Below are 27,826 nucleotides of genomic sequence, written 5' to 3'. Positions count from 1 at the left end.
CTTGTCTGGATCCCATCCTTGCAGGTGAACGAGCTACAGACCCAGCTTCAGACCCAGCTACAGTCCCAGCTAGACCAGGAACAGACCAGAGACACAGCAGAAACCAGACCAATGGACCCACATCCAGATGTAGCTTCCCAGAAAGAGCTGCAGGAGGACAGGCAGCGCCTACAAGAACGCCTCGAGGTTATTCCTCATTTGATAAAGATTCTAGAAGGCTTTTCACACTATTGAGCTGCACCAAGCTGAGCTCAACCAATCTGTGACAAGCCCATCAAGTGTAGTTCTGATTTGACGCGGTGGTGTGAAGATGGTACCTCTGTTTGAACTGAAGTCCCAATGCATGACAACTCCGTTGGTAGAGCACGGTGCTTTTGCTACGTCGGGATATAAAACATTGGATGTAATAAATGTATCACTATTCACGTTAAATAACGCCACTTCATATAATGTTTACATAACCTACACTAATCTCATACAGTGGGGAGAACAACTATTATATAATATATAACAACTAATTACTTAAAAATCATACAATGTGATTTTCTGGATTTTTGTGTTGGATTCCGTCTCTCACAGTTGAAGTGTACCGATGATAAAAATTACAGACCTCTACATACTTTGTAAGTAGGAAAACCTGCAAAATCGGCAGTGTATCAAATACTTGTTCTCCCCACTGTATGTATATACTGTACTCTATACCAGCTACTGCATCTTTCCTATGCTGTTCTGTACCATCACTCATTCATATATCTTTATGTACATATTCTTATTCATTCCTTTACACTTGTGTGTGTATAAGGTAGTTGTTGTGAAATTGTTAGGTTAGATTACTCGTTGGTTATTACTGCGCTGTCGGAACTAGAAGCACAAGCATTTCGCTACACTCGCGTTAACATCTGCTAACCATGTGTATGTGACCAATAAAATGTGATTTGATTTAGTGGGTTCGATTCCCGGGACCAGCCATATGTATTAAAAAAAAAATGTATGTATGTATTTGAGTTGCTTTGGATAAAAGTGTATTCTAAATGGCGTTATTATTATGATTTGTCAACAGCTTTTTTCCAGCTCGGTGTTACATTCTCATAGTTGTCTGTCTGTCGGTCCTCCTCCCAGACGCTGGAGAAGAAGAACGTGGAGCTGAAGCAGAGGGAGGAGAAAGTGAAGGGGGCTAACTCAGAGCTGTGTACCAAGATGAGAGAGATGATTCAGGAACTGGACCAGGAGAAGCAGGAGGCTGCTCAGAGGTTAGTCTGGGGTGTTGCGGTTGGCAGATATGTGAATATCTGTGTCCTGGCATCCCTAGAGAGAGAATAGAATATTTGTACATTGTATATATATATATATAATATGACATTTGTAATGTCTTTACTGTTTTGAAACTTCTGTATGTGTAATGTTTACTGTTAATTTTGGTTGTTTTTCACTTTATATATTCACTTTGTATGTTGTCTACTTCACTTGCTTTGGCAATGTTAACACATGTTTCCCATGCCAATAAAGCCCTTGAATTGAATTGAATAGTTGTATCTATATATAGCTGGTGTGCTGTATAACACAGATAATTTCCTATTGGATACTAGTCATCATATGGGAAAATGAGCGACTGTGCAGGTGTGTAATGACTCATTGAACTATTACTCTGTGTGTGTGTGTGTGTGTCTCTCTGTGTGTGTGTGTGTGTGTGTGTGTGTGTGTGTGCCTCTGTGTGTGTGTGTGTGTCTCTGTGTGTGTGTGTGTGTGCCTCTGTGTGTGTGTGTGTGTGTGTCTCTGTGTGTGTGTGTGTGTGTGTCTCTGTGTGTGTGGTCCAGGTATGAGCGAACCCAGCAGCAGTTCAGAGATGACGTAGTGAACCGTGTTCGTTCAGAACTCACCCTGGAACACACAGCTCAGATAGATGACATCACGGCACACCACCAGCTGCAAATACAACAGCTACAGTAAGGGCTCCTGTGTGTGGCAACGGCTTGGCCCTGGGCTCCTGTGTGTGGCAACGGCTTGGCCCTGGGGTCAATTCCTGCAGTGATCGCATACGACTTATAGGAGCAATTGAGGTTAAGTGCCTCGCTCAAAGACACATCGACAGATTTCTGACCTAGTCAGCTTGGGGATTCGAACACCAGCGACCTTTTCGCTCTTAATCACTAGGCTACCTGTCGCCTGTAAGTTGCCACCTGTAAGTCTCTACCTGCCACCTGTAAGTCTCTACCTGTAAGTCTCTACCTGCCACCTGTATGTCTCTACCTGTAAGTCTCTACCTGCCACCTGTAAGTCTCTACCTGTAAGTCTCTACCTGCCACCTGTAAGTCTCTACCTGTAAGTCTCTACCTGTAAGTCTCTACCTGTAAGTCTCTACCTGTAAGTCTCTACCTGCCACCTGTATGTCTCTACCTGTATGTCTCTACCTGTAAGTCTCTACCTGTAAGTCTCTACCTGTAAGTCTCTACCTGCCACCTGTAAGTCTCTACCTGTAAGTCTCTACCTGCCACCTGTAAGTCTCTACCTGTAAGTCTCTACCTGCCACCTGTATGTCTCTACCTGTATGTCTCTACCTGTAAGTCTCTACCTGTAAGTCTCTACCTGCCACCTGTAAGTCTCTACCTGCCACCTGTAAGTCTCCACCTGTAAGTCTCTACCTGCCACCTGTAAGTCTCTACCTGTAAGTCTCTACCTGCCACCTGCATGTAAGTCGCTTCGAGTAAAAGTGTCTGCTGGGCAGCATATAAACCAAACTCTGCTATCTCAGTCGGGAACTGTTTTTTTTTTAAGAGGTCTCCTGTATAACCTCACCCACAATGATAATCCTTTCTTCTCTGGATAGAGCCAAGCTGTGTGAGGTGAATGGAGAGATGGTGGCAGTGCAGGAGTGCTACATCTCACTCTGCAAGGACAAAGACCGGCTGGAGGAAAACCTGCAGGGAAGAATGGAGGAGGAGAAGAAGAAGAGGGACAATGAGGTATATAGTCTAGTACACACACACACACACACACACATTTTATGAAGATGCTATATGAACAATAGCCTGGTCCCAGATCTGTTTGTGTTGTCTTATTTGTTTGTTGTCATGTGGATTTCGCTATAGAGCACAAACAGGTCTGGGAACGGGCTAGGAACGCTGGTGCAGAGAATGGCTTTTTATTTATTTAGAAAAAATGATTTTAATAATTATTTTCTATATACGACAACAGATAAGAAGTCTCCACACTGAACAAGAGGAAGAAAACAAACAAACTAATAAATTAAGAGAAAAATCAGAACAGACGGCGTGTCTACTGTACGTACGGAACGGACAGCGTGTCTACTGTACGTACGGAACGGACGGCGTGTCTACTGTACGTACGGAACGGACGGCGTGTCTACTGTACGTACGGAACGGACGGCGTGTCTACTGTACGTACGGAACGGACGGCGTGTCTACTGTACGTACGGAACGGACGGCGTGTCTACTGTACGTGCGGAACGGACGGGCGTGTCTACTGTACGTGCAGGAACGGACGGGGCGTGTCTACTGTACGTGCGGAACGGACGGCGTGTCTACTGTACGTGCACGGAACGGACGGCGTGTCTACTGTACGTACGGAACGGACGGCGTGTCTACTGTACGTACGGAACGGACGGCGTGTCTACTGTACGTACGGAACGGACGGCGTGTCTACTGTACGTACGGAACGGACGGCGTGTCTACTGTACGTACGGAACGGACGGCGTGTCTACTGTACGTACGGAACGGACGGCGTGGCGTACGGCGTGTCTACTGTGCGTACGGCGTGTCTACTGGAACGGCGTGTCTACTGTACGTGCGGCGTGTCGGAACGGACGGGCGTGTCTACTGTACGTGCGGCGTGACGGCGTGTCTACGTACGGGCGTACGGGCGTGTCTACTGTACGTACGGAACGGACGGCGTGTCGTACGCACGAACGGGCGTGTCTACTGTACGTGCACGGAACGGACGGGGCGTGTCTACTGTACGTACGGAACGGACGGCGTGTCTACTGTACGTACGGAACGGACGGCGTGTCTACTGTACGTACGGAACGGACGGCGTGTCTACTGTACGTACGGAACGGACGGCGTGTCTACTGTACGTACGGCGTGTCTAACGGACGGGCGTGTCTACTGTACGGCGTGTCTACTGGAACGGACGGCGTGTCTACTGTACGCACGGCGTGGAACGGACGGACGGCGTGTCTACTGTACGTACGGAACGGACGGCGTGTCTACTGTACGTACGGAACGGACGGCGTGTCTACTGTACGTACGGAACGGACGGCGTGTCTACTGTACGTACGGAACGGACGGCGTGTCTACTGTACGTACGGAACGGACGGCGTGTCTACTGTACGTACGGAACGGACGGCGTGTCTACTGTACGCAGGAACGGACGGCGTGTCTACTGTACGTACGGAACGGACGGCGTGTCTACTGTACGTACGGAACGGACGGCGTGTCTACTGTACGTACGGAACGGACGGCGTGTCTACTGTACGTACGGAACGGACGGCGTGTCTACTGTACGTACGGCGTGTCTACTGTACGGACGGCGTGTCTACTGTACGTACGGCGTGTCTACTGTACGTACGGCGTGTCTACTGTACGTACGGAACGGACGGCGTGTCTACTGTACGGACGGCGTGTCTACTGTACGGACGGCGTGTCTACTGTACGGACGGCGTGTCTACTGTACGTACGGCGTGTCTACTGTACGGACGGCGTGTCTACTGTACGTACGAACGGACGGCGTGTCTACTGTACGACGGGCGTGTCTACCGTACGTACGGCGGCGTGTCTACTGTACGACGGCGTGTCTACTGTACGTACGGCGTGTCTACTGCACAGCGGACGGAACGGACGGCGTGTCTACCGTACGACGGGCGTGTCTACTGTACGCACGGCGTGTCTACACGTACGACGGGCGTGTCTACTGTACGTGACGGCGTGTCTACTGTACGTACGGCGTGTCTACTGTACGTACGGCGTGTCTACTGTACGGACGGCGTGTCTACTGTACGTACGGAACGGACGGCGTGTCTACTGTACGTACGGAACGGACGGCGTGTCTACTGTACGTACGGAACGGACGGCGTGTCTACTGTACGTACGGCGTGTCTACTGTACGGACGGCGTGTCTACTGTACGGACGGGACGGACGGCGTGTCTACTGTACGGACGGGACGGACGGCGTGTCTACGGTGCGATGTCTACTCTCAGATGAGCCATTGATCATATTTTTGCGTGGTAATCCTACCTTGAGAAATGTGTAATTTAAGAGGCTCCACTACATTTCTCCTGTTTGTTCACCTCTTCATTCCAGGGTGTATTGGGTTGTATCGTTATTACTTGTAGCAACTAGCCAGCCAGCCCTTTATCGAGAGAGCATTGTATTGTGGGGTTTGTAGTCAACTTCAGCTGCAACATGTTGCTACCAACCTTATTATAATGACAAAATGAAACATTATTTTACAAAAATATATATATATATCACGTATTAGTGTTATTTAACAGTGTGAATTAGTTGTTTTGGGTGAATTTCTTTCTTCCTTTTTAAAATCGCTGAAAATGCCCAATTAGTGATATCTAAAGTTGGGCAAAGAAATGCCACCTAACTTTTTTTTTTTTTTTTTTTTTTTTTTTTTTAACCTTTACTTAACTAGGCAAGTCAGTTATGAACAAATTCTTATTTTCAGTGTCGGCCTAGGAACAGTGGGTTACTTAACTGCCTCTTCACTCTAACCACTAGGCTACCCTGCCACCTCTTCACTCTAACCACTAGGCCAGCCTGCCGCCTCTACACTCTAACCACTAGGCTACCCTGCCGCCTCTACACTCTAACCACTAGGCTACCAGCCGCCTCTACACTAACCACTAGGCTACCTGCCGCCTCTACACTCTAACCACTAGGCTACCCTGCCACCTCTACACTCTAACCACTAGGCTACCCTGCCGCCTCTACACTCTAACCACTAGGCTACCAGCCACCTCTACACTCTAACCACTAGGCTACCCTGCCGCCTCTACACTCTAACCTCTAGGCTACCCGCCACCTCTACACTCTAACCACTAGGCTACCAGCCGCCTCTACACTCTAACCACTAGGCTACCTGCCGCCTCTACACTCTAACCACTAGGCTACCCGCCACCTCTACACTCTAACCACTAGGCTACCAGCCGCCTCTACACTCTAACCACTAGGCTACCCTGCTGCCCCGTTTTGGACTTGTTAAAGTGGAAAGTCTGATTTTCGGGACCTTTTTTCATTACAAATGAAGTTTCTACACAAGGCATCTAATGTCCCTAAAGAGGTGGCTAACAACAGACCTCCATCCTATGCTAGCCTGCTACCGATGTCCTGGCTAGCTGTCTAAATCGCCGTGACCCCCAAACCAACCTCTCCACTCCCTGGACCCTTTTGATCACTCGACTAAGGATGCCTCTCCTTAATGTCAATATGTCTTGTCCATTGCTGTTCTGGTTAGTGTTTATTGGCTTATTTCACTGTAGAGCCTCTAGTCCTGCTCACTATACCTTATCCAACTTATTAGTTCCACCACCCACACATGCAATGACATCTCCTGGTTTCAATGATGTTTCTAGAGACAATATCTCTCTCTTCATCACTCAATACCTAGGTTTACCTCCACTGTACTCACATCCTACCATACCTTTGTCTGTACATTATACCTTGATGCTATTTTATCGCCCCCAGAAACCTCCTTTTACTCTCTGTTCCAGACGTTCTAGACGACCAATTCTTATTGCTTTTAGCCGTACCCTTATTCTTCTCCTCCTATGTTCCTCTGGCGATGTAGAGGTGAATCCAGGCCCTGCAGTGCCTAGCTCCACTCCTATTCCCCAGGCGCTCTCTTTTGATGACTTCTGTAACCGTAATAGCCTTGGTTTCATGCATGTTAACATTAGAAGCCTCCTCCCTAAGTTTGTTCTTTTCACTGCTTTAGCACACTCTGCCAACCCGGATGTTCTAGCTGTGTCTGAATCCTGGCTTAGGAAGACCACCAAAAATTCAGAAATTTTAATTCCAAACTACAACATTTTCAGACAAGATAGAACTGCTAAAGGGGGCGGTGTTGCAATCTACTGCAAAGATAGCCTGCAGAGTTCTGTCCTACTATCCAGGTCTGTACCCAAACAATTTGAACTTCTACTTTTAAAAATCCACCTCTCTAAAAACAAGTCTCTCACCGTTGCCGCCTGCTATAGACCACCCTCTGCTCCCAGCTGTGCTCTGGACACCATATGTGAACTGATTGCCCCCCATCTATCTTCAGAGCTCGTGCTGCTAGGCGACCTAAACTGGAACATGCTTAACACCCCAGCCATCCTACAATCTAAACTTGATGCCCTCAATCTCACACAAATTATCAATGAACCTACCAGGTACCCCCCCAAAGCCTTAAACACGGGCACCCTCATAGATATCATCCTAACCAACTTCCCCTCTAAATACACCTCTGCTGTCTTCAACCAAGATCTCAGCGATCACTGCCTCATTGCCTGCATCCGTAATGGGTCAGCGGTCAAACGACCTCCACTCATCACTGTAAAACGCTCCCTGAAACACTTCAGCGAGCAGGCCTTTCTAATCGACCTGGCCGGGGTGTCCTGGAAGGATATTGATCTCATCCCGTCAGTAGAGGATGCCTGGATATTTTAAAAAAATGCCTTCCTAACAATCTTAAATAAACATGCCCCATTCAAGAAAATTAGAACCAGGAACAGATATAGCCCTTGGTTCTCCCCAGACCTGACTGCCCTTAACCAACACAAAAACATCCTATGGCGTTCTGCATTAGCATCGAACAGCCCCCGTGATATGCAGCTGTTCAGGGAAGCTAGAAACCGTTATACACAGGCAGTTAGAAAAGCCAAGGCTAGCTTTTTCAAGCAGAAATTTGCTTCCTGCAACACTAACTCTAAAAGTTCTGGGACACTGTAAAGTCCATGGAGAATAAGAACACCTCCTCCCAGCTGCCCACTGCACTGAAGATAGGAAACACTGTCACCACTGATAAATCCACCATAATTGAGAATTTCAATAAGCATTTTTCTACGGCTGGCCATGCTTTCCACCTGGCAACTCCTACCCCGGTCAACAGCACTGCACCCCCAACAGCAACTCGCCCAAGCCTTCCCCATTTCTCCTTCTCCCAAATCCATTCAGCTGAAGTTCTGAAAGAGCTGAAAAATCTGGACCCCTACAAATCAGCCGGGCTAGACAATCTGGACCCTTTCTTTCTAAAATTATCTGGCGAAATTGTTGCCACCCCTATTACTAGCCTGTTCAACCTCTCTTTCGTGTCATCTGAGATTCCCAAAGATTGGAAAGCAGCTGCGGTCATCCCCCTCTTCAAAGGGGGACACTCTTGACCCAAACTGCTACAGACCTATATCTATCCTACCATGCCTTTCTAAGGGGGCGAAAGCCAAGTCAACAAACAGATTACCGACCATTTCGAATCTCACCATACCTTCTCTGCTATGCAATCTGGTTTCAGAGCTGGTCATGGGTGCACCTCAGCCACGCTCAAGGTCTAAACGATATCTTAACCGCCATCGATAAGAAACATTACTGTGCAGCCGTATTCATTGATCTGGCCAAGGCTTTCGACTCTGTCAACCACCACATCCTTATCGGCAGACTCGACAGCCTTGGTTTCTCAAATGATTGCCTCGCCTGGTTCACCAACTACTTCTCTGATAGAGTTCAGTGTGTCAAATCGGAGGGTCTGCTGTCCGGACCTCTGGCAGTCTCTGGGGTGCCACAGGGTTCAATTCTTGGACCGACTCTCTTCTCTGTATACATCAATGATGTTGCTCTTGCTGCTGGTGAGTCTCTGATCCACCTCTCAGACGACACCATTCTGTATACTTCCGGCCCTTCTTTGGACACTGTGTTAACAACCCTCCAGGCAAGCTTCAATGCCATACAACTCTCCTTCCGTGGCCTCCAATTGCTCTTAAATACAAGTAAAACTAAATGCATGCTCTTCAACCGATCGCTACCTGCACCTACCCGCCTGTCCAACATCACTACTCTGGACGGCTCTGACTTAGAATACGTGGACAACTACAAATACTTAGGTGTCTGGTTAGACTGTAAACTCTCCTTCCAGACCCATATCAAACATCTCCAATCCAAAGTTAAATCTGAATTGGCTTCCTTTTGGCAACAAAGCATCCTTCACTCATGCTGCCAAACATACCCTGTAAAATTGACCATCCTACCAATCTAAAGTTGGATGTCATTTACAAAATAGCCTCCAATACCCTACTCAACAAATTGGATGCAGTCTATCACAGTGCTATCCGTTTTGTCAACAAAGCCCTTATTTTCACTACCCACCATTGCGACCTGTACGCTCTCGTTGGCTGGCCTCTTCACTCTCGCCAAACCCACTGGCTCCATGTCATCTACAAGACCCTGCTAGGTAAAGTCCCCCTTATCTCAGCTCGCTGGTCACCATAGCATCTCCCACCTGTAGCACACGCTCCAGCAGGTATATCTCTCTAGTCACCCCCAAAACCAATTCTTTCTTTGCCGCCTCTCCTTAACCAGTTCTCTGCTGCCAATGACTGCCACGAACTACAAAAATTTCTTAAATTGGCTTATCTCCCTCACTAGCTTTAAAACCAACTGTTAGGCATCTTACAGATTACTGCACCTGTACATAGCCCACTATAATTTAGCCCAAACAACTACCTCTTTCCTAACTGTATTTAATTTATTTATTTATTTTGCTCCTTTGCACCCCATTATTTTTATTTCTACTTTGCACATTCTTCCATTGCAATACTACCATTCCAGTGTTTTACTTGCTATATTGTATTTACTTTGCCACCATGGCCTTTTTTGCCTTTACCTCCCTTCTCACCTAATTTGCCACATTGTATATAGACTTGTTTTTTTTTATTATTTTTTTTTAACTGTATTATTGACTGTATGTTTGTTTTACTCCATGTGTAACTCCGTTGTATGTGGAACTGCTTTGCTTTATCTTGGCCAGGTCTGATTTAAATGAGAACTTGTTCTCAATTGCTTACCTGGTTAAATAAAGGTGAAATAAAAAAATAAATAAAAAGGTTAAGAGGAGGGTGAAAGAGGAAGCATTGAAAAAATACAATTGACGCAGGGCAGAATATAATTTTGTTGGGGGCCGACACTCGTCTGTGGAGACTGACATACAGGGGACCAATTATTTTTTTTTGGGGGGTTTTCACGCTGGATGCACTGAAGTTGTCACCAATGATGAGGGTGGGTGGGGGATGGGTCTGATCTGAATGCCACCAATGATGTGGGTGGGTGGGTGGGTGGGTGGGTCTGATCTGAATGCCACCAATGATGATGAGGGGGGGGTCTGATCTGATCTGAATGCCACCAATGATGAGGGGGGGTGGGTCTGATCTGAATGCCCAGGTAAGTAAAGCCGTGACATTCAAGAGACAGGCAATGATGTTAAATTGACTATTTTTGTCTGTGGCGTTTTAATGGCATTGCGATAGACTAGACTTCATCTTGTAGTTCGTAAAATAACCAAATTCTTCAAAGACGCCAAGGACTTGAACGGAGTTGGCAATGTCTGATGGGTACATCAAAATGTAATCAGTGTAAAGGGAGATATGAGTCGTTTCTTTGGTTTAATATAGGCCGTAGAGTACCAGTCAAAAGTTTGGACACACCTTCTCATTCAAGGGGTTTTGTGTACTTTTACTATTTTCTACATTGTAGAATAATAGTGAAGATGTCAAAACTATGAAATAACACATATGGAATCATGTAGTAACCAAAAAAATGTTAAACAAATAAATATATTTTAGATTCTTCAAAGCAGCCACCTTTAACTTGATGACAGCTTTGCACACTCTTGGCATTCTCTCAACCAGCTTCACCTGGAATGCTTTTCCAACAGTCTTGAAGGATTTGCCACATATGCTGAGCACTTGTTGGCTGCTTTTCCTTCACTCGGCTGTCCGACCCATCCCAAACCATCTCAATTGGATTGAGGTCGGGTGACTGACTTGTCTAGTTATTAAATAAAAGGCCAGGTCATGAACCTTCACATGCAGCTTGAAATCTCAATTCAAAATTGATAAGGGCCCGCGGCTGGAACCAGAGGTCTTTACCAATTTTTAGAAGGGTAATAAGGGCTGTTTTCTGAAATCTGTGAAAAGTTCCCAACTCAAGCGAATAATTAATTGAAAATGGCTTTTTTGACGATTTGCATCCCTTTCTCAGCTGAAAACTCTCGACGAGAGCAGGGCTGCTCTGGAGAAGCTGAGATCAGACCTGGAGAGCCAGCATCAGGAGAATGTCAACAAGCTCAGAGCCCTGTGGTCTGAAGAGAAGGACAAGGAGCTCAGACAAGAGCTCCAAACCCAGCTGACCAAGGCCAAAGCAACATGGACTGAGGAGAAGGAGGAGGTAGGACTTGTCTTGTAGCTTGTCTGTAGCTCGTCTTTACTTTATGAATGGATCGGTTCTGCCACCCCATGGACAACAAAAAAAAATCTGAGTTTATTTGTCATATTCACCGGATACAGCCAAAGACAGTAGAGCGTGAAGATGGGCAGAAACTGCTTCTCTATTATAAATCCCCAATCACCTTTTCTAGGCGACGTTAGCTAGCGTAGCTCGTGCGCAGAAACACGTCATCTAGTCTAGCGGTCGTGTCGCGAAAACGTATCAGTTTGACACTTTCAGGAGTGACAAACTGGTTCAGCTACTTAGACATTGGTTCCAATCTATAGGGCATGCCTTTTATTTGTAGGGCATGCCTTTAATCTGTAGGGCGTGCCTTTAATCTATAGGGCATGCCTTTAATCTGTAGGGCGTGCCTTTAATCTGTAGGGCATGCCTTTAATCTATAGGGCGTGCCTTTAATCTGTAGGGCGTGCCTTTAATCTGGATACACGTGTTGTGTGGCCGGGTTGGATGTACTACCAAATTCTCTAAAATGACATTGGAGGCGGCTTATGGTAGAGAAATTACCATTCAATTATCTGGCAACCGCTCTGGTGGACATTCCTGCAGTCAGCAGATCAATTGCCCACTCCCTCAACTTGAGACATTGTGTTGTGTGTCAAAACGGCACATTTTAGAGTGGCTTTTTATTGTTCCCTGCACAAGGTGCACCTGTGTAATGATCATGTTATTTTAATCAGTTTCTTGATATTTCACACCTGTCAGGTGGATGGATTATCTTGACAAAGGAGAAATGTTCACTAACAGGGCTGTAAACAAATTTGTGTACAACATTTGAGAGAAATAAGCGTTTTGTGCGTATGGAACATTTCTGGGATCTTTTATTTCAGGTCATGAAACATGGGACCAACACCTTAATTGATGTTTATATTTTTGTTTTGTGTGTGTGTGTATATATATATATATACACACACACACACACACACACACACACACACATTGCTACATTGCGCAAAGTATTCAGACCCCTCGACTTTTTCCACATTTTGTTACGTTACAGCTTTATTCTGAATTGGATAAAATAAAAATCATTTGTTAATGTACACAAAATACCCGGTGACCAAGCGAAAACGGGTTTTTAGACATTTTTGCAAATGTATTAAAAATAAAAAAACATACCTTTTATTTACATAAGTATTCAGACCCTTTGATTTGAGACTTGAAATTGAGCTCAGGTTGCATCCTGTTTCCATTGATCATTCCATTGAGATGTTTCTACAACTTGATTGGAGTCCACCTGTGGTAAATTCAATTGATTGGACATGATTTGGAAAGGCACACACCTGTCTAAATAAGGTCCCACAGTTGACAGTGCATGTCAGAGCAAAAACCAAGCCATGAGGTCAAAGGAGTTGTCCATAGAGCTCCAAGACAGGATTGTGTCGAGGCTCAGATCTGAGGAAGGGAACCAAAAATATTCTGCAGTATTGAAGGTCTCCCCAAGAATCAAATCAAATCAAATTTTATTTGTCACATACACATGGTTAGCAGATGTTAATGCGAGTGTAGCGAAATGCTTGTGCTTCTAGTTCCGACAATGCAGTGATAACCAACAAGTAATCTAACTAACAATTCCAAAACTACTGTCTTATACACAGTGTAAGGGGATAAGGAATATGTACATAAGGATATATGAATGAGTGATGGTACAGAGCAGCATACAGTAGATGGTATCGAGTACAGTATATACATATGAGATGAGTATGTAGACAAAGTAAACAAAGTGGCATAGTTAAAGTGGCTAGTGACATAAGAATGCAGTCGATGATCTAGAGTACAGTATATACATATGCATATGAGATGAATAATGTAGGGTAAGTAACATTATATAATATATATATAAGTAACACAGTGGCCTCATCATTCTTAAATGGAAGAAGTTTGGAACCACCAAGACTCTTCCTAGATCTGGCCGCCCGGCCAAACTGAGCAATCTGGGGAGAAGGGCCTTGGCCACTACTACTACTACTACTACTACTACCACCACTACTACTACCACTAAGAATCCGATGGTCACTCTGACAGAGCTCTAGAGTTCCTCTGTGGAGATGGGAGAAACTTCCAGAAGGACAACCATCTCTGCAGCACTCCACCAATCAGGTCTTTATGGTAGAGTGGCCAGACTGAAGCCACTCCTCAGTAAAAGGCACATGACCGCCCGCTTGGAGTTTGCCAAAGGGCACCTAGAGACTCTCAGACCATGAGAAACAAGATTCTCTGGTCTGATGAAACCAAGAGTGAACTCTTTGGCCTGAATGCCAAGCATCATTTCTGGAGGAAACCTGGCACCATCCCTACGGTGAAGCATGGTGGTGGCAGCATCATGCTGTCGGGATGTTTTTCAGCGGCAGGGACTGGGAGACTAGTCATATCGAATTTTATTGGTCACATACACATGGTTAGCAGATGTTATTGCAAGTGTAGCGAAATGCTTATTGTCAGGATCGAGGCAAAGATGAACGGAGCGAAGTACAGAGATCCTTAACGAAAACCTGCTCCAGAGCGCTCAGGACCTCATACTGGGGCGGAGTTTACCCTTCCAACAGGACAATGACTCTAAAAACAAAGCAGGAGTGGCTTCGGGACAAGTCTCTGAATGTCCTTGAGTGGCCCAGCCAGAGCCCGGACTTGAACCCAATCTAACATCTCTGGAGAGACCTGAAAATAGCTGCGTCGTGATGCTCCCCATCCAACCTGACAGAGCTTGAGAGGATCTGCAGAGAAGAATGAGAGAAACTCCCCAAATACAGGTGTGCCAAGCTTGTAGGGTCATACCCAAGAAGACTCAAGGCTGTAATCGCTGCCAAAGTGCTTCAACAAAGTACTGAGTAAAGGGTCTGAATACTTTCTTAATTTAATAGTTTGATTTGAAATATTGACAATGCATTGCAAGAAAAACGATTTTTAACCTAATAATCCTGTTTACATGGACACATCTGAAATCAAACTACCTTATGGGACACATTGATAAATGTAGAAAATCGGCGATCTAAATAACCGTTCTAGCACAGCGACCATGTTCATTTTTTGGGGGAAGCGGATTTGATTCTGAGTTTGGACGGATACAGTGGGGCAAAAAAGTATTTAGTCAGCCACCAATTGTGCAAGTTCTCCCACTTAAAAAGATGAGAGGCCTGTAATTTTCATCATAGGTACACTTCAACTATGACAGACAAAATGAGAGAAAAAATCCAGAGAATCACATTGTAGGATTTTTAATGAATTTATTTGCAAATTATGGTGGAAAATAAATTTAAAGTTTTTGTATGTGAACTACTTCTAAGATCCATACTTTCAGTCCCCCCCCCCCCCGAACTCACTTCTCTCGCCCGTTAGCGGGGAGGCTTGCGCTGCTGATGTGAACACCATGCGTAGATGAAATCACTCGCTCCAACACCTACGAAACTGTTTTACATGTCCTAATCATTTGAAAGATTACTCAGAAAACCAGGTCTTTTTAATCCGTGTGTGTTTACGTCAGATTACGACCGTACGCAGATAAGCAGAGTAACCTGTTTACACGACTAAATGGCATACTCTGCCTTAATCGGTTTTGTATGGAATTATTAGTGTTCATGTAAACATACTCATTGTTCCGATCACATCCTGGAAAATATATCTCTATGGTCTCCCCCCGTGAAGATGGACAGGTCCTGGACTCAGAGGCTGGAGGCAGCCGTAGCAGACGCCAGAGGACCGAGACCCACAGATACCCAGGAGTCTCAGACGGACCTAACTGAGGAGAGGAAGGCCTGTCGGACACCTAGCTCTGAGAGGACCGAGACTGCTCCAGGCTGCACTATGGAGGAGCTGGACACCAGGTATTTTACACATTCTATTCTGTTGAAATGATTGTGATTTATTGTAGGATTATTTTCTTCATGACAATCTATGGTTGTAAATTGTGTACAAATCAGTATGATTGATTGACTTGCTTGACTTAAGCCCTTGGCTCCAATGAGAAGCATAGGATGTATATGACTGTGAACAACCAATAACCACTACTACTACTACCACTACTACTACTACCACTACTACTACTACCACTACTACTACCACTACTACTACTACCACTACTACTACTACCACTACTACTACTACTACTACTACTACCACTACCACTACTACTACCACTACTACTACTACCACTACTACTACTACTACTACCACTACTACTACTACCACCACAGGCTCCGGGAACAGAGGCTCCAGCTGCAGCGAGAGGCAGACACGGCACGACGCAGAGCAGTGGAGGATGCTGGGAAACGAATCCAGAAAGAACTACAGGAGAAGCACTTGGAGGACATGTCCAAACAGGTCAGGGGGAGGGACCATTCAACACTTCTATCTGAGTTCTATGTTTTCATCTTTTAGTTATACAGGTGATCACATCACCATGATTTTGCATGCGAGACCTATCCACTTGTGAGGTGAAATCAAATGCCTGTGCCGTGGCTTTTCTGGGTCAGTAGTATTGATGGTGCTTCTTGAGTATGAGGTGTTGTAGAGTGATCCCTGGTTGGAGCCTGGGACAGGGAGGGAGGGATCTACTCTGTAACATTGGAGCCCAGGACGGGACAGGGAGGGAGGGATCTACTCTGTAACATTGGAGACCAGGACGGGACAGGGAGGGAGGGATCTACTCTGTAACATTGGAGACCAGGACAGGACGGGACCTACTCTGTAACATTGGAGCCCAGGTCAGGACCTACTCTGTAACATTTGAGCCCAGGTCGGGACCTACTCTGTAACATTGGAGCCCAGGACGGGACAGGGAGGGAGGGATCTACTCTGTAACATTGGAGCCCAGGACGGGACAGGGAGGGAGGGATCTACTCTGTAACATTGGAGCCCAGGACGGGACCTACTCTGTAACATTGGAGCCCAGGTCGGGACCTACTCTGTAACATTGGAGCCCAGGTCGGGACAGGGAGGGAGGGATCTACTCTGTAACATTGGAGCCCAGGTCGGGACAGGGAGGGAGGGATCTACTCTGTAACATTGGAGCCCAGGTCGGGACAGAGGGGAGGGACATTGGCCTGAACTGACTATAACAGAGTTGGCTCCATATTCATTGAGCGTCTCAGGGAAGTAGCGCTGCAGCGTAATAATTAGTCCAAAACCTTTTGCTTTGGAAACCGTTAACTCCAAACTGAAAACAAGTTTCTATCGGACACATTCAGGTACGCTATAGATACAAAATTACGTGGACACCCCTTCAAATTAATGGATTTGGCTATTTCAGCCACACCCGTTGATGACAGATGTGTAAAATCAAGCACACAGCCATGCAATCACCATAGACTAACATTGGCAGTAGAATGGCCTCACTGAAGAGCTCAGTGACTTTCAACGTGGCACCGTCATAGGATGTCAGTTTTGTTAAATATCTGCCCTGCTAGAGCTGTCCCGGTCAACTGTAAGTGCTGTTATTGTGAAGTGGAAACGTCTAGGAGCAACAACGGCTCAGCCGTGAAGTGGTAGGCCACACACTACTGAGTTCTAAACTGCCTCTGGAAGCAACGTCAACACATGAACTGTTCGTCACCATTGGACTCTGGACCAGTGGAAACGCATTCTCTGGACCAGTGGAAACGCGTTCTCTGGAGTGATGACTCACTCATCTGGCAGTCCGACGGGCAAATCTGTGTTTGGCGGAAGCCCATAGTGCGCTACTTTCCTGAATGCGTAGTGCCAACTGAAAAGTTTGGTGGAGGAGGAATAATGGTCTGGGAGGACAGCTAGCTTCCGTCCTCCTCTGGGGACATTGACTTCAATACAAAACCTAGGAGGCTCATGGTTCTCACCTCCTTCCATAGACTTACACAGTAAAAACATTCAGAAAGTATTCAGACCCCTTGACTTTTTTCCTCATTTTGTTATGTTACAGCCTTATTCTAAAATGAAGAATGATGAGTTGACTTATAGCTCCTAATAAATTTAAACCCGGTGTTGGCAACATTACTTCTGATCCAGAAGATGGCAATGTAATCCCTCCCTATATGACTCAACTGACCAGTTAGTTAACTGACTACTTTTAGCTCCTAATGATTTTAAGCAGAGTGTTGGGGGCTGTTTTTCATGGTTGGGGCTAGGCCCTTCAGTTCCAGTGAAGGGAAATCTTAATGTTACAGCATACAGGGACATTCTAGACAATTCTGTGCTTCCAACTTTGTGGCAACAGTTTGGGGAAGGCCCTTTCCTGTTTCAGCATGACAATGGCCTCGTGTACAAAGTGAGGTCCATACAGAAATGGTTTGTCGATCGATGTGGAAGAACTTGACTGGCCTGCACAGAGCCCTGACTTCAACCCCATCGAACACCTTTGGGATGAATTGGAACGCCGACTGCGAGCCATGCCTAATCGCCCAACATCAGTGCCCGACCTCACTAATGTTCATGTGGCTGAATGTAAGCAAGTCCTACATCTAGTGGAAAGCCTTCCCAGAAGAGTGGAGGCTGTTATAGCAGCAATGTTCCCACATCTAGTGGAAAGCCTTCCCAGAAGAGTGCAGGCTGTTATAGCAGCAATGTTCCCACATCTAGTGGAAAGCCTTCCCAGAAGAGTGGAGGCTGTTATAGCAGCAATGTTCCCACATCTAGTGGAAAGCCTTCCCAGAAGAGTGGAGGCTGTTATAGCAGCAATGTTCCCACATCTAGTGGAAAGCCTTCCCAGAAGAGTGGAGGCTGTTATAGCAGCAATGTTCCCACATCTAGTGGAAAGCCTTCCCAGAAGAGTGGAGGCTGTTATAACAGCAAAGGCGGGACCAACTCCATATTAATGCCCATGATTTTGGAATGAGATGTTCGACGAGCAGGTGTCCACATACTTCTGTTCATGTAGTGTATGTCCCTCCTGTTTGCTTCGTTTTTTGGTTCCTAGTGAATACACACCCCCTGATCTTGGATCAGATCCCTCCTGTCCATGTTGTCTTATTCATTCTGAACCTAAAAGGCAAAACTGATCCTAAATCAGCACTCCTCTACTCTTAAGACGCTTCGTGAATGTCTCTCTGATTTGTCCCCTACAGGTTGAAGGAGCGATAAGCAGAGCCTACAGCCGCTGGCTCCAGGACCTCCCCACTCTGCCGGAGTATAAGGCAGCGCTCCAGAGAGAACGAGAGAAGTGGGAGAAAGAACAGGAGAAACATGTTCAACAACTGGTACAACTGACCGTCACTGTTTCACTGTGTTTTTCTGTTTCTTTTCTGAATCAGTTTGAATGTTGCTTATATTTGGGAGACTATTCAACTTTTGTCGCTAAGTTATACAGTATTCAACATCATCCCTGGATAAAATACATATCATCTTTGTCGCTAAGTTATACAGTATTTAACATCTAAACAATGAATGAATTGAAAGATTAGAGGTGAAATGGTCCTTTTAACTAACTTAATCCCAGTAGTCAGATGGTAACATCTGCTTCACTCCAAAGCATCTTGTAGTTCTAGTTTCTCTCTGATTGTGTCAGGTGTCCCTAGCCCTGAGGGAAGCAGAGGAGAGGCTGAGGAGTTCGGAAGAGGACGAGCAGGGAGGAGCAGGAGGAGACCAGAGGGTTGAGGAGCTCCAAGAGGAGGTGCAGCGTTGGAGGCAGCTGGAGGAGGACCTGAAGACCGAGGTGGAGGAGGTGGCACATCTGCAGAGCCAGGTGGATGATCTGCAAAGCCAGCTTGACCATGAGAGGGAGGAGAAGGCTGCCCTGCTGAAAGCCGAGCTACTTGCAGCCAGAGCCTCCTGGAACAGAGAGAAGCAGCAGGAGATCTCCTCCCTGCAGGCTTTCCAGGAGGAGAAGCTGAAACAGGCGCAGAAGGATGTGCGGGAGGAGGCGAATGGGGAGGCGGAGCGCCAGAGGAAAGAGCTCCTTTTGCAGACGGAGGCTGAGCTGCAACAGGCTCTGAGGAACCGAGAGGAGGACTGGAAGAGGCAGGAGGATAGGAGGGGCAAGGAGGAGAGGAGGCAGGGAAGAGCGGAGGAACGTGAGGAGGTGCTCCGGGAGCTTAAGGCTGGGCTGAAGGAGGTGCAGTCTGTGCTCCTCCTCAGAGGAGCCTACAAAGAGAAGGAGGACGGAGGAGAGGTGGAGGGGAGGGGGAGAGCCAGCGGGAGCGTCAGAGAACTCCTCATGTCAACCTGTAAAGACCTCCTCTTTAAAGCTGTTGCCCAGGCCCAGAAGGAGTTGAAGAAGGTGGCTGTCTCTCTCTTTCTCCTTCTCTTTTCCCTTCGCTCTCTCTCACACATTCTACCGACAGTGTGATAACTAGTATCATTAGACTTTAGAGCCGTGACATGGAAGCAGGGGTTCTGTATTGTGTAAGACATCGATAGTTTAATCTCGAGGTGACTCTCTGACCCGGGTCTGACTAATACTAATTCCATGTTGTTCTACAGATCAGCGAGGAGAGGCTTGGCCAGGTTCTGAAGGAAACTCAGGAGCGTCATGAGAAAGAACTCAACCAGATTCATAGTATGTTTCTCCTCAAGTCTTCTCTATTCACTGATGTACTGTGAATGGAATGTGGCAGACACTGTTATCCACAGAAACCCACTGAAACCCACTGTTATCCACAGAAACCCACTGAAACCCACTGTTATCCACAGAAACCCACTGAAACCCACTGTTATCCACAGAAACCCACTGAAACCCACTGTTATCCACAGAAACCCACTGTTATCCACAGAAACCCACTGTTATCCACAGAAACCCACTGAAACCGACTGTTATCCACAGAAACCCACTGAAACCGACTGTTATCCACTGAAACCCACTGTTATCCACAGAAACCGACTGTTATCCACAGAAACCCACTGAAACCCACTGTTATCCACAGAAACCGACTGTTATCCACAGAAACCGACTGTTATCCACAGAAACCGACTGTTATCCACAGAAACCGACTGCTATCCACAGAAACCGACTGCTATCCACAGAAACCGACTGCTATCCACAGAAACCGACTGCTATCCACAGAAACCCACAGAAACCGACTGCTATCCACAGAAACCGACTGTTATCCACAGAAACCCACAGAAACCCACTGTTATCCACAGAAACCCACTGTTATCCACAGAAACCCACTGAAACCCACTGTTATCCACAGAAACCCACTCTTATCCTCAGAAACCCACTGTTATCCACAGAAACCCACTGTTATCCACAGAAACCCACTGTTATCCTCAGAAACCCACTGTTATCCTCAGAAACCCACTGTTATCCTCAGAAACCCACTGTTATCCACAGAAACCCACTGTTATCCTCAGAAACCCACAGAAACCCACTGTTATCCACAGAAACCCACTGTTATCCACAGAAACCCACTGTTATCCACAGAAACCCACTGTTATCCTCAGAAACCCACTGTAACCCACTCTTATCCTCAGAAACCCACTCTTATCCTCAGAAACCCACTCTTATCCTCAGAAACCCACCGTAGACCACTGTTATCCACTGAAACCCACTGTTATCCTCAGAAACCCACTCTTATCCTCAGAAACCCACTGTTACCAAATTTGAGTGAGAGAAAAAACATTTAAAAGTCTGATTTTAATATGTTGTTCTTCCACTTATTCAGGCTCCGCTGCTCAGAAGACGGAAGAGGGTGGTTGTGGGAAGCGGTGTGCTGAGACCGTGTCCGAGCTGCAGAAGAGGAGTCGGGACCTCCAGAGGCATCTCGAGAAGGCCTGCCGACAGCTACAGATGACCGTCAAAGACCACAAGGCCTCAATGCAGTGCCTCAAAGGTAACAAACTCCCCGTTGAATCCCAAATCAACCCTTGGCCCCTATTCCTTAGGCCAGTGGTTCTTCATCCTGGACTTGGGGACTAGAAGGGGGTGTACATTTTTTGTTTTTTGCCCATAGCGCTACACAGCTGATTCAAATGATCAACTTATTATCAAGTTTTGATTATTTGAATCAGCTCTGTAGGGCTATGGGTAAAAACCGAAAGGTGCACCCCTAGAGGGCCTCAGGACCAAGTTTGGGAAACGCTGCCTTGGGTATTTAGGAGGCGTCTACAGATCTAACAGGACTCGATAGGTGTACACTATTTGGAAAATCTTTCACCTAGCCTGTCAAAGAGAAAAGGAGAAATATGAACATACAGTGGGGCAAAAAAGTATTTAGTCAGCCACCAATTGTGCAAGTTCTCCCACTTAAAAAGATGAGAGAGGCCTGTAATTTTCATCATAGGTACACTTCAACTATGACAGACAAAATGAGCAGGAAAAATCCAGAAAATCACATTGTAGGATTTTTAATGAATTTATTTGCAAATTATGGTGGAAAATAAGTATTTGGTCAATAACAAAAGTTTATCTCAATACTTTGTTATATACCCTTTGTTGGCAATGACAGAGGTCAAACGTTTTCTGTAAGTCTTCACAAGGTTCACACACTGTTGCTGGTATTTTGGCCCATTCCTCCATGCAGAGCTCCTCTAGAGCAGTGATGTTTTGGGGCTGTTGCTGGGCAACACGGACTTTCAACTCCCTCCAAAGATTTTCTATGGGGTTGAGATCTGGAGACTGGCTAGGCCACTCCAGGACCTTGAAATGCTTCTTACGAAGCCACTCCTTCATTGCCCGGGTGGTGTGTTTGGGATCATTGTCATGCTGAAAGACCCAGCCACGTTTCATCTTCAATGCCCTTGCTGATGGAAGGAGGTTTTCACTCAAAATCTCACGATACATGGCCCCATTCATTCTTTCCTCTACACGGATCAGTCTTCCTGGTCCCTTTGCAGAAAAACAGCCCCAAAGCTTGATGTTTCCACCCCCATGCTTCACAGTAGGTATGGTGTTCTTTGGATGCAACTCAGCATTCTTTGTCCTCCAACGACGAGTTGAGTTTTTACCAAAAAGTTCTATTTTGGTTTCATCTGACCATATGACATTCTCCCAATCTTCTTCTGGATCATCCAAATGCTCTCTAGCAAACTTCAGACGGGCCTGGACATGTACTGGCTTAAGCAGGGGGACACGTCTGGCACTGCAGGATTTGAGTCCCTGGCGGCGTAGTGTGTTACTGATGGTAGGCTTTGTTACTTTGGTCCCAGCTCTCTGCAGGTCATTCACTAGGTCCCCCTGTGTGGTTCTGGGATTTTTGCTCACCGTCCTTGTGATAATTTTGACCCCACGGGGTGAGATCTTGCGTGGAGCCCCAGATCGAGGGAGATTATCAGTGGTCTTGTATGTCTTCCATTTCCTAATAATTGCTCCCACAGTTGATTTCTTCAAACCAAGCTGCTTACCTATTGCAGATTCAGTCTTCCCAGCCTGGTGCAGGTCTACAATTTTGTTTCTGGTGTCCTTTGACAGCTCTTTGGTCTTGGCCATAGTGGAGTTTGGAGTGTGACTGTTTGAGGTTGTGGACAGGTGTCTTTTATACTGATAACAAGTTCAAACAGGTGCCATTAATACAGGTAACGAGTGGAGGACAGAGGAGCCTCTTAAAGAAGAAGTTACAGGTCTGTGAGAGCCAGAAATCTTGCTTGTTTGTAGGTGACCAAATACTTATTTTCCACCATAATTTGCAAATAAATTCATAAAAAATCCTACAATGTGATTTTCTGGATTTTTTTTCCTCATTTTGTCTGTCATAGTTGAAGTGTACCTATGATGAAATGACAGGCCTATCTCATCTTTTTAAGTGGGAGAACTTGCACAATTGGTGGCTGACTAAATACATTTTTGCCCCACTGTATTGCTTACATCATTCAGATCTGAAAGAATTGGCTAGACGTGCCCAGGTTGTAGGAGCCAGGGTTGTAAAAAACTACCATTCTGAACGAATGCATTTATTATGTTAAAATAGATCCTAAGAAACCTCTGGAAACCAAATGTGTATTCTAATCAGTCAGAAAATGCATTGATTTGATCCAGAAGCACGTAGACAGTAACTATTAAAATAAGACGGTGGTGTATTTTCGGGGCTGTAAGACAACAGATGCTCTTACTAAACTATATTGAAATGAATAATAATAATATTAGTTGTGGTCTAACGACAACATTTTTTAAAATTGACACTAGTGTGATGGGAGACAATCTAATTGAGAAGGAAGACACTGATGAATAAAGATGGGAATGGCGCTAAGCTAACAGCACTTTATCCATATCGTCCTACAGAGGTCCATGCAGGCCAGACGTTGTCATTGCTATACCCTATCTGAAGGAGCCGATTCCAAGGTTTCTAATGAACCTATTAAATGTTTTTATATACCAAAAAACAACTCTACAAATTTCTTGGATGGTCTCTGTCAAATATCTCATTGTTAAAGTACCCGAGTCTGTATTGGCGACAATCGGCAATAGCCATTAGGGGAAAAAATATCCTTTCTATTTTGTTCTGTTATGTTATAGTCTTACTGTATAATATATATGTGTTTTACTGTGGTAGGGCAGGGGTATATAAGCCTGTGATGACTGCTAAATCAATAAGTTCATTTCATTAGCATGGAGCAGCCATAGTCTCTGATATTAAGCACAGATGAATACAACCAAAACACGTTTTTCGGGTTATTTTGAAATAAATTGTAATTGTTTTAATATTTTTTATGACCTTCCTAAACAAAATATGAATGGATTTCTATGTGATTGTGTATTTTTTTTAATGGATTTATTAGACTGGGGGCTATTTGTACTCGTTCGAGGCCCAGCTATTCTACATATTTAGAAAAGGGCCGGGACGGGTGGGGTTCAAGGTTTTTATTGAAATTAAGTTATTGACGGTTCTAGTGGTTCTAGTTTTGGCGGTTCTAGTGTTGAGGCTCACAAAAAGGATTGCTTCAAGTGATAAATTGATCATCGATTGCCTGAGTGTGAGTCTAATTCCGTGTCTTTCCTTGCCCCTCCCCCTTTCCCATACACCACCCTCCCTCTATTTGTAGTTGAGCACGAGGTGGCCCTACGGAAAGAAAAAGAGGACAACCTGCAGAAACTTGAAGAATTGAAAAGCTCTGCAGCCAAAGAATCCTCTGGGTACGTAAACAATATTTATATATTTTTTGACTCATCCATATTGAATATCTCTATAGCCGGATGCGAAGTCACTGGTAACCAAATGAATGTTCTAAATGAATAACTGTTCACCGCAGGGGTACAGACATGGAGCAGAGTCTCCATGCTGGCCTTGAAGAGATGAGGGAGCAGTACATGAAGGCTGTTGAGAAAATCAGAGGTGAGTGAAATAAACATACTACTTTTAGCTACAAAAGGCTGGAAAGAAACCCACCCCAGTTGAAGTGGGAATGGTCTTAGACGATGGACATGCTGCAGGCCTCTCATTATGTACCATGATGTTTCATTCTCCAGGTGACATGCTGCAGGTGTCTCCTTATGTACCATGATGTTTCATTCTCTAGGTGACATGCTACAGGTGTCTCATTATGTACCATGATGTTTCATTCTCTAGGTGACATGCTACAGGTGTCCCCTTATGTACCATGATGTTTCATTCTCTAGGTGACATGCTACAGGTGTCTCCTTATGTACCATGATGTTTCATTCTCTAGGTGACATGCTACAGGTGTCCCCTTATGTACCATGATGTTTCATTCTCTGGGTGACATGCTACAGGTGTCTCCTTATGTACCATGCCGTTTCATTCTCCAGGTGACATGCTACAGGTGTCCCCTTATGTACCATGATGTTTCGTTCTCTAGGTGACATGCTACAGGTGTCTCCTTATGTACCATGATGTTTCGTTCTCTAGGTGACATGCTACAGGTGTCTCCTTATGTACCATGACGTTTCGTTCTCTAGGTGACATGCTACGCTACCTCAAGGAGAGTAAGGAGCGAGCAGCGGAGATGATCCGTGTCGAGGTGCTGAGAGAGAGGCAGGACACAGCCAGGAAGATGAGACGCTACTACCTCACCTGTCTGCAGGAACTTCTAGAGGACGGGGGGCAGGCCACCGGGTATGCTGCATACACCTGTCCAATCCTCTCAGATCTCTACTGGTGCCCAGCGGTTGATTTGGGGTTAAAGGTTATATTAAGGCTAAGTGTATCCTCCCTTTCCTTCCTCTTCAGGGCTGAGAAGAAAATAATTCATGCTGCGAGTAAGCTGGCAGCCATGGCCAAAGTGTTGGAGACCCCTACCAAGAGGAAAACGGGAAAGAGCCACAGCTTACCGGGTAAGACCATGTTGATTTTAATATAAGATGAAAATAAACAGGGTACAGGATCATCAAATGGAATCGTTCTTCTAGGGAGTCTGTGACAACTGTTGATGTAAAAAATAAAAATAAAATAAAAAGATTGCTTGTTCCAAATGATGTCTTGTATCAACAGTCTCGTCATCAAAGACAGAGGCCGCTACTGACAACCATCCAGGCAACGCGTCAGGTTCTCCTAATAAAACCCCATGTCCAGCTAGCCACTTCCCTGAGATCACCATGTCCTTTGGTGATGAGGGGAGGATCCTGAAGGCCAAGAGGTCCTCTGAGCCCGACTCAAAAACCATGTCAGCTGCAGCCAACACCACCTGGAATACTAGGCCTGTGAGTAAACCCACCCACCTGAACCTCCTGACCAATGGAAAGGAGAAAGGAGCCCCTGCAAACTTGCTTAGGAAACGCCATGTCTCTTCGGGACTCTTCCTCTCACTTCCTCCTCACAAATCCTCTCATCAAATTGGTCAAACCTCCCTCGACTGTTACCGTGGTGATTTTACTAACGTTACTCTGAGGACCCAGACCAGCAGGGAGCTGTACCTGCAGGGGGCGGAGTCGGGGAGATCAGACGATGACAACTTCCTGTGTCACCGTAGTAACACTAAACCCTTCCTGGTCCAGGAGGAGCTTCCCGTTAGAGATGAAGGAGGATCGAGTGATTGGAGTTTGTCCAGTAATGGGTCCCAAGATGGCCGCCACGTCCCCGCAGTTTCCTCTCACCCAGGCAGAAAAATGGAAACTGTGAAACCGTTCCCTTTGCGTGGACCTTCTTCAGCTGATGACCACACCACTGACAACTCTGACGTGACAGTTTACAAAGACTTTGTCAATGTTCAGTTTTGCGCCAAAGCCTCGACTTTCCCCAGTGTCCCGCCTCAGACCATAGCTTTAACTCAGTCCGTCCCAAGTATGAAGACTGGTAGTAGTAGATCAAGTCACAGAGAGCCTGTCCCTGGCTCTGAGGGGGACTGGCAGAATCAGAACCAGTTCCAGAACCGGCTGTGTTCTAAGAGTCTGTTCTCTGAGCTGAAGCGGAGTCAACAGCAGGACGGTGGTTTTGACGGTCCATTCTCTCATCGACAATAAGAGCGAACAGTCCTAAGACTCTGCATGACACTGTTCTTATAAAGGGCGGTAAATGGAGCTAGTGGAGATTTCAGTGAGTCTTGAATTTTAGTATTTTGGTTCAGTTTTACATTTACATTAACATGTGAGTCATTTAGCAGACGCTCTGATCCAGAGTGACTTTTACAGGAGCAGTTAGGTTTAAGTGACTTGCTCAAGAGCACATCGACAGATTTTTCACCTCGGCGGCTCGGCGATTCGAACGGTCTTAAGCGCTAGGCTACCAACCGCCCCACGCGATATTATGTGGGAAATGACTGGGGTCATCGTTACGCCGGGGTCGTCGTTACGCCGGGGTCGTCGTTACGCCGGGGTCGTCGTTACTCCTGGGTCGTCGTTACGCCTGGGTCGTCGTTACGCCGGGGTCGTCGTTACGGCGCGGCCATCATTACGCCGCGGTAATTCTAAATTGCCACAAACGTGTACAAGTAAACCTCGTGTTCATGTGTGTTAGGACCAATAACTATCTTAGGTTGTGGTGTGCAGTGAATGTGCCTTCCAGAACGGATGAATACGTAGTAGGATACAAGCCTGGTGTGATCTGGCTTCGTTCTAGTCAATGATTTCCACGTTTCTAAAATGTTCCATTTCTTCCGTCTGTGTGTCTGGATGGATTTTTATCTGTACTGAAGGATTTTTTTAAAAATTGTGTTTTTCTAAATTAAACTATTTTTTTATATCAAGGTTGTGAGATATGCTGTGCATGTAACAAAATAGTTCTTTATAATATAAATGATGTTGCTTTAATGTAATTTATAACTTTTAGTTTAGATCTTACTGATGTGGACTGTAATAAAAAGGGTTCTATTAACTCGGCAACAGTTCAAAGTCTCTATTTCCCAGAAAAAAATGCCAATGAAAGACATATTGCACATCCTAGTGTCTTCGGCATTCCACCTCCCACGCCTACTATCAGGGGGTGGGGGGGGCTTGTTAAAAGTTCATTTGTGGAATTTCATTTGTGGAATTTCTTTCCATAATGCTTTTGAGCCAATCAGTTGTGTTTGTGATAAAGTAGGGGGGGGGGGGGGGTTA

The 27,826-nt window shown here is 45.8% G+C and overlaps 1 protein-coding gene across 1 annotated transcript in view; it reads left to right on the top strand.

The window, feature by feature from the left end:
* cep152 (centrosomal protein 152) overlaps window positions 1–27,610 on the top strand; it is a 52,047-nt gene extending 24,437 nt beyond the window's left edge. Inside the window, exons 15-30 of the mRNA XM_065002956.1 lie at window positions 25–186; window positions 1,120–1,250; window positions 1,815–1,943; window positions 2,825–2,960; window positions 11,254–11,439; window positions 15,142–15,320; window positions 15,690–15,816; window positions 18,531–18,662; window positions 18,971–19,681; window positions 19,885–19,960; window positions 21,066–21,233; window positions 24,379–24,469; window positions 24,586–24,668; window positions 25,253–25,409; window positions 25,524–25,627; window positions 25,785–27,610. Of these exons, the coding sequence (XP_064859028.1) occupies window positions 25–186; window positions 1,120–1,250; window positions 1,815–1,943; window positions 2,825–2,960; window positions 11,254–11,439; window positions 15,142–15,320; window positions 15,690–15,816; window positions 18,531–18,662; window positions 18,971–19,681; window positions 19,885–19,960; window positions 21,066–21,233; window positions 24,379–24,469; window positions 24,586–24,668; window positions 25,253–25,409; window positions 25,524–25,627; window positions 25,785–26,752 (3,540 nt within the window). The 3' untranslated portion in view covers window positions 26,753–27,610. The remainder of the gene's footprint in view (window positions 1–24; window positions 187–1,119; window positions 1,251–1,814; window positions 1,944–2,824; window positions 2,961–11,253; window positions 11,440–15,141; window positions 15,321–15,689; window positions 15,817–18,530; window positions 18,663–18,970; window positions 19,682–19,884; window positions 19,961–21,065; window positions 21,234–24,378; window positions 24,470–24,585; window positions 24,669–25,252; window positions 25,410–25,523; window positions 25,628–25,784) is intronic.
* Window positions 27,611–27,826: the final 216 nt, after the last annotated feature.

This window comes from Oncorhynchus nerka, linkage group LG17 (genome assembly GCF_034236695.1).
Source record: "Oncorhynchus nerka isolate Pitt River linkage group LG17, Oner_Uvic_2.0, whole genome shotgun sequence".
NCBI classification, from domain to species: Eukaryota; Metazoa; Chordata; class Actinopteri; order Salmoniformes; family Salmonidae; genus Oncorhynchus; species Oncorhynchus nerka.
This window is presented reverse-complemented; position numbering and strand designations above follow the sequence as displayed.